At 33.9% G+C, this 7372-nt stretch overlaps 1 protein-coding gene across 1 annotated transcript; it reads left to right on the top strand.

Moving 5' to 3' along the window:
• Positions 1–2613: 2613 nt before the first annotated feature.
• Positions 2614–6788, top strand: LOC21406018 (ubiquitin carboxyl-terminal hydrolase 21). The gene is made up of 8 exons (XM_024170749.1): positions 2614–3324; positions 3432–3552; positions 3658–3768; positions 4050–4222; positions 4351–4689; positions 5016–5138; positions 5762–6149; positions 6238–6788. The coding sequence occupies exons 1-8, from the start codon at positions 2836–2838 to the stop codon at positions 6537–6539; spliced, it is 2046 nt and encodes a 681-aa protein (XP_024026517.1). The 5' UTR covers positions 2614–2835; the 3' UTR covers positions 6540–6788.
• Positions 6789–7372: the final 584 nt, after the last annotated feature.

Here is a 7372-nt window from a genome sequence, read left to right as displayed (position 1 = left end):
CTAATTCAGTCCAAACCACAATTGGGATACATGTTTATTAAGGGCATTAATTTGAACTGAATGAGCCATTTTATTTGAGCTGAAATGGCTCAACTCTAGATTCAACTCCTCCCTTCAATTCATCAATTTGAACCAATTTTCTAGAAAAAAAATAGAGAATTTATCATTAAAAGTGCATGAGTTTGAACATTTACCCCCTACTCTTGATAAATACCATTTTATTAGTGTAATTATTTGACTAAAAAAGTTATAAATCAAGAATAAATAGTAAAAATTCTGATTCATGTACTTTCAAGAGGTATTTGTCACTTATCTCATTGACCACTTTTTCCAGCCACGGAACAAGCTCTAAAAAGATTTCAGAACGGCAAAAAAGTGGGCACTGTAGAGCCAGATTTTTTGTCTAATTTTGGTATCTAAGTCCAACTAATCATATAAGATATGTTATTTAGCCCCTGTTTGGTTGGGCAACTCAGCTCAGATTAGCCTAATTCAGTCCAAACCACAATTGGGATACATGTTTATTAAGGGCATTAATTTGAACTGAATGAGCCATTTTATTTGAGCTGAAATGGCTCAACTCTAGATTCAACTCCTCCCTTCAATTCATCAATTTGAACCAATTTTCTAGAAAAAAAATAGAAAATTTATCATTAAAAGTGCATGAGTCTGAACATTTACCCCCTACTCTTGATAAATACCATTTTATTAGTGTAATTATTTGACTAAAAAAGTTATGAATCAAGAATAAATAGTAAAAATTCTGATTCATGTACTTTCAAGAGGTATTTGTCACTTACCACCAATTTCATAGTTAGAATTGTTTTTAATCCAAACGCCAATTCAGTTCAAATTTACAATTTGCAAGATTCATCCAAACACTAATTTGGATTATATTCTGTGTTTGAATTAAAACTTTAAATGCACAATCAAACACAAGTTCAAACTACTGTTTAAACCACGTTGTTCGAATTTTTCTGTTCAAATCAAAACAGTTTGTTGGTTTAAACTAAAAAATTCAAACTATGTGGTTTAAATTGACGTTTAAATATGTAGTTAAAATTTTAATTTGAATAGAAAATATTTTATTTGAGCTGAAATGGCTCAACTCTAGATTCAACTCCTCCCTTCAATTCATCAATTTGAACCAATTTTCTAGAAAAAAAATAGAAAATTTATCATTAAAAGTGCATGAGTCTGAACATTTACCCCCTACTCTTGATAAATACCATTTTATTAGTGTAATTATTTGACTAAAAAAGTTATGAATCAAGAATAAATAGTAAAAATTCTGATTCATGTACTTTCAAGAGGTATTTGTCACTTACCACCAATTTCATAGTTAGAATTGTTTTTAATCCAAACGCCAATTCAGTTCAAATTTACAATTTGCAAGATTCATCCAAACACTAATTTGGATTATATTCTGTGTTTGAATTAAAACTTTAAATGCACAATCAAACACAAGTTCAAACTACTGTTTAAACCACGTTGTTCGAATTTTTCTGTTCAAATCAAAACAGTTTGTTGGTTTAAACTAAAAAATTCAAACTATGTGGTTTAAATTGACGTTTAAATATGTAGTTAAAGTTTTAATTTGAATAGAAAATAAAATTTAAATTTATGTTTGGTAGGTGTAAAAAGCAAATATAATGGGCACTTTGTACTATTTAAAAATGATTTGAACTATTAAATTTGAGGAAAGAATTAAACTCTAAATTGAGTCATTTAACTCAATTGAAATGAAGAATATAATATTATAACAAATTTAAATTTTAAATTATTCACTTTCTTGATGTGCCTCCAACTTTAATATTACTTACCGTACTCATTTTTCCTTCAATTTTTAAGATCTTTTTATTATAAGTTAAATTTACAATTTGCAAGATTCATCCAAACACTAATTTGGATTATATTCTGTGTTTGAATTAAAACTTTAAATGCACAATCAAACACAAGTTCAAACTACTGTTTAAACCACGTTGTTCGAATTTTTCTGTTCAAATCAAAACAGTTTGTTGGTTTGAATTTTGTTGGTTTAAACTAAAAAATTCAAACTATGTGGTTTAAATTGACGTTTAAATATGTAGTTAAAGTTTTAATTTGAGTAGAAAATAAAATTTAAATTTATGTTTGGTAGGTGTAAAAAGCAAATATAATGGGCACTTTGTACTATTTAAAAATGATTTGAACTATTAAACTTGAGGAAAGAACTAAACTCTAAATTGAGCCATTTAACTCAATTGAAATGAAGAATATAATATTATAACAAATCTAAATTTTAAATTATTCGCTTTCTTGATGTGCTTCCAACTTTAATATTACTTACCGTACTCATTTTTCCTTCAATTTTTAAGATCTTTTTATTATAAGTTATAACATTTTAGAAAGGATGTATATTTTTAGCTGTTGAATTTAATTAAAATTATAATAAAAAAAATATGGAGAAAAGATGATTTTAATATAGATCCGAATTTTGCCGCATCGTACCTTCGCAATCTCCAATTCTCTAGAAAATTATATTAGATATCCTACTAGTCATACTAGATGGTAACGTCTAGACAACACGCCAAAACCTCAAAAATTCCAAATTCGGTTTGGAGCGGAAAGACGAATTATTAAAAAAGAAAAAGGAAAAAAAGAAGAGCGAGTTTTCCCTCTCTTTTCAAAACATCACAAAACCCTCCAAAATTCCAACCTTTTCATCTTCCCTCTTCTTCTTCTTGTTCTTCTTCTTCTTCTTCACACCACCACCGACTCTTTCAAATTCCCAAAATCCTCTCACTTTCACAACCCAAAACCAGAAATCCGCCATTTCTCTGATCAACCGTTTCCATGGAGTCCGATCCCAAAGAATCTCAAGAAACGACTTCCTATTCGGTTCCTTTACAGCCAAACCTCGGGGAATCTCCCTCGGAAACGCCCGTTCCAGATGAATCGCTCGATCCATGGCGTTCTTTTCCTCAACCCGAAGCCGAAGCCGTCCCCGATTCGGTTTCTCCGCCGGATTGTGAAGCTAGGTCTTCGCTGGATTCGGACTTGAAAGCCATTGCTGATCAAGCTTCGAAAGCCGCTTCGAAGGCCCTAGCGGATCAGTCTTCCGTTGTTCAATTGTCGAGCCTCGTTGATAAGTTATGCTCCGGTGGGTACGAAAAAGCTCAAAAAGACGAAGAAGAGTCACGGACTTCCCTTTCTGGTTCCGTCCGCAGTGGTTCGTCTGATTATGACGCGGATTCTGGGAGATCCTTTTGGTCTTCTTCCAAGGATTCGATGTTCTTTTCGGATAATTTGTTTAATATTCAAGAATCTCAACCTTCCATGGTGGTATGTGGTTTTCCCTCTGGATCATTCCGATTTTGCATTTTTTTTTCTTTCTTATTTAGGGTTTTTCAATTATTTTCATGTATTTTTTGTTTGTTTGTTTGTTGCAGGGTGCTGGGCTTATGAATCTGGGAAACACATGCTTTATGAATGCGGTTCTTCAGTGCTTTACCCATACAGTGCCGCTCGTGCAGGGTCTTCGTTCTTGCAATCACTCCGTGCCATGTGAACGTAAGATTGCGATTCTAGGGTGTTAATCTTCTCATTTACTTTATCTTTTTGTTCGTTTCTTTTTTTTTTTTTGGATAAAGAATGTTTGATATTGGAAATTATCAGGTGGTTTTGAAGAATTCTGTGTTGTCTGTGCTCTCCATGACCACATTCAACTCTCCTTATCATCTTCGGGAGGGCTTATTTCACCATTGAAGTTTGTCAACAATTTGAATTGTATCCTTTTGAACATCTATGAAAGTTTATGTGAATAATTGTTCTTGTTGTTGAGATGTTGCGATGAAATATTCACAAGAATTGAGATTTCATTGAAGAAGCCTTCAATAATAGTTTTTCCTGAGTGTTGAACTTAAAAAAGAAAGTGGGAAATCATAAAATATTAGCAGCTCTGCTTTGAAATTTGAGAGAAACATATATTTGTTTTGTTAGATTACGCACAAAGTCAACAGTTTTGAGATAGTTCATCACTTGGTGGCCCTTGACCTTGAATCAACCAGACTTCTCATCTTCTTTCCTTAGATACGAGCAGGAAGATGCCCATGAATTCCTACAATGCTTCTTAGATAGACTTGAGAGTTGCCTTTTGGATTCAAAGACAAATGAAAAGTGTTCGACTCCTCCAGCTGAAAACCTTGTGGAGCAGGTTTTTGGTGGTCGTCTTATAAGTAAAGTATGATATCAAAAGTGGATTTCTTTCAGTTTTGTTTAAGAATATGATGTGAAATTGTTTTTTTTAAATAGCAAAAATTCATTTTCTAGTTTTGCCTACTGACTTGTAACATCATGGTTGACTCTCAGCTCCAATGTTGCAACTGTGGTCAAGTTCCAACAACTTTTGAACCTCTGATTGACCTGAGTTTGGAGATTGAAAGTGTGGACAGCGTTCCAAGTGCACTGGGGTCTTTTACCAAGATGGAAAAGATCGAAGATTCAGAAATTAAGTTTACATGTGAGAATTGTAAGGAAGAGGTGGCAGTGGAAAAGCAACTTATGGTGGATCAGGCCCCATCTGTTGCTGTGTTCCATTTGAAAAGGTTTAAGGCTGATGGGTCTTTTGTCGAGAAGATTGATAAACATGTGGACTTTTCATTGGAGTTGGACTTGCAGTCCTACAGTACTAGTACTAGTGGTGATAATGTGAGTTGATTACCTGCTTTTTGTTAGTTCATTTATGATAGTATTACTAGTAGTATGAGAAGTATTAAAAGCAAGATAATTGGCACATGAAGGCAGTATTTAGACTGTATGGACATAGATTTCAATTAAATAATTATTTGGTACTGTGGAGTTAAGGCTATTTTGGTGGATGATAGAATTATTTTCAAGCAAAAGTCAATGATCTGAAGTTCTGGGAAAAATGTCACATTATGTGCTGGGCATGATCGCGTAGCTTCTTTTTAATCAAAGTTTGATATTACAGTGAGACAGTTTTAAAGACTTACTTCATTTCTTCTCTGAAATAGGCGGGGCTGATGTATGATCTCTATGGAATTATCGTCCATGTTGGGTTTTCATCTGCTTCTGGGCATTACTTCAGCTTCATTCGTTCTTCTCCAGACACATGGTATAGGTTGGATGACTCGAGGGTAATATTTTTATTATAATTTGCTGTCTCACGGAATGGATCTGGCTTGTGTGGAGCTATTTTCTAGGCATCATTCTCTATAGGACTTCTCTAAGCACTTAAACTGGTCTTCTTTACTTTATTTGAATTTCTTTTGGATGCATTGTCTGAACCTCATAACTCAGATGCTTCTTAACTGACTGTAAACATCATTTCCCTAAAATGACATAGAGTGCTAGTTCATATGCTTGTTTATTTATTCATTAATAGTTCCCCTGGCTTTCTGCACACACACACACACACACACTAATATCTTTAAGGATGGACCCCTTTCATATTCTAGCTTCTCTTGCATCAAAGTTAACTTAGGATAGGTAGTAAAATTCTTTTCCACTCGACTGATTTGAATGGCATTAGATATTCTACCGGTCTTTCCTTAATTTCCTCGGTTGAAATTCTTAATTTGTTGTTGCACTTATAGTATCTTAGCCATTGCCTACTGTGCCTCAGTTAGGATGTGGCTATAACCTGTAATATTTGCATAAAAATTGCTTACTTTATAATCTATTCATTCCCTTCTCTGTTGAAAAGGAAAATCTTGTAATCCATCATTAACACCGAGAAATAAAATTGATTGTTATGTAGGTTACCAGGGTTCGAGAGGAATATGTTTTATCCCAGAATGCATATATTCTCTTTTATGTAAAGCGTGGTACTCCCTGGTTTTCAAGCTTAATGGAAGCTGAAAAACAACCGTTGGATCTGGAAACTAGAACTACATCACCTCAGTCAGTTCTAGATAATGTTGAGAAGGCCTGTCCATTTTCTACAGATACAAGTGCTTCAGTTTCATCTGGAGAAGGCAATTGCTTTGAAAAAATTTCAAGCATCAATGTTGACGCATGTACTACTACATCTCTTGGTGAAAATAGTTGCCAGCAGGATGTTGACGATACTAGTGCAGACGATATTTTCCATCCTCTCACGCCTCCCAGAGCTCGGAGTCCAGATGTGTTTTCCTTTGAGACTCCAGGTAAAATGCGTGTGTAAGATGATTTTATTATGCTTGTGACGTGAAATCCTTGGACTGAACTAACTTGAGTTGTGTTTAAATCTGCTAGGACCTAGTTATCAAATTCCTCGCAACCACCTGAAGTCAGAGGACCAACCTACCTGTAAAAGATTGTTGAACAAGCGTCCAGACGATTCAGAAACAAAGGAAGCTGTCAGATATCTTACTAGGAGCATGCCTAGTTCCAGAGGCAGTAGACTTCTGGATGCCATGTTTAGGCCTCAAAGTGAAGGTGCTGCAAGAAAGAAGAGGAAATTTGAATTTCCATGTAAAGGAGCCGGGCCTGCTAGTGGTCGCCATAAATCCAACAATGGTTCGGCCGCGCATCCTGTGGTGGCAGCTTTACGCTGAGTTCCGATCTGAGGCTTTGGAAATCAGTTTTGCCTCATTGAATGGTACGGGCGTTTCTCGGTATTAACCAACTTTCTTTGATCTAAATGATGAGCTGAACGCTGGCTTCTGATTGTTGTTTATGTCGTTTTTTTCTCCTTTTTTGTTCATACTTCTAGTAGCTATGCTATTCTCCAATGTAAAGTTCAGTCGAAATAACAATTCTTTGCTACACTAGCCTAACTCATGCTATTGGTAAAATGGAAATTGTGAGTTAAGTTTCCATGATTGCTGCGTTAAGAATTCTACCATTCCATGTTTTTGTGACCCATTAAGAATTCTGAACGTTTTCAACTCACCTATCAACCAAAAAAGCCGTCATTTGAACGCTCTAACGATAGTAGTTTAGGTGTATGTTTTTGTGGTTTTAAAATTGAGGATCAAACACAACACAAATAAAGAGACGCGAACAATAGAAAAGACAATAACAGTAATTTACTGGCCGACAAAAATGCTTAGAGAAAAATTTATTTGGTTGGATTTGTTGAACAATCTGGTGGGTCGATAGAATTTTAAATGGTGTTTAGTTTGGGTTAAGAATTATGATTTATAATTTTAATTTTTAAAATTTAAATTTTTTATAAAAAAAAATTAATAAATTAAGAATTATAATTTTAAATTATACCAAAACCTTCAAAATAAATAAAGCATTAGTATATTTCATAGCTTTGGATTTGTAATCCATTTGTCCATATTATTCTACACGTGGCACACCTTGGTAATATTTAAGATTAATTTTAAAAATTTAAATTATAACTTTTCCAATACTTTATTTTTTAAATTTTAAAAAATAA

This window comes from Morus notabilis, unplaced genomic scaffold, assembly GCF_000414095.1.
Source record: "Morus notabilis unplaced genomic scaffold, ASM41409v2 Scaffold69, whole genome shotgun sequence".
NCBI classification, from domain to species: domain Eukaryota; kingdom Viridiplantae; phylum Streptophyta; class Magnoliopsida; order Rosales; family Moraceae; genus Morus; species Morus notabilis.
The sequence above is the reverse complement of the archived record's forward strand: the minus strand, read 5'-3'. Positions and strand labels throughout refer to the sequence as shown.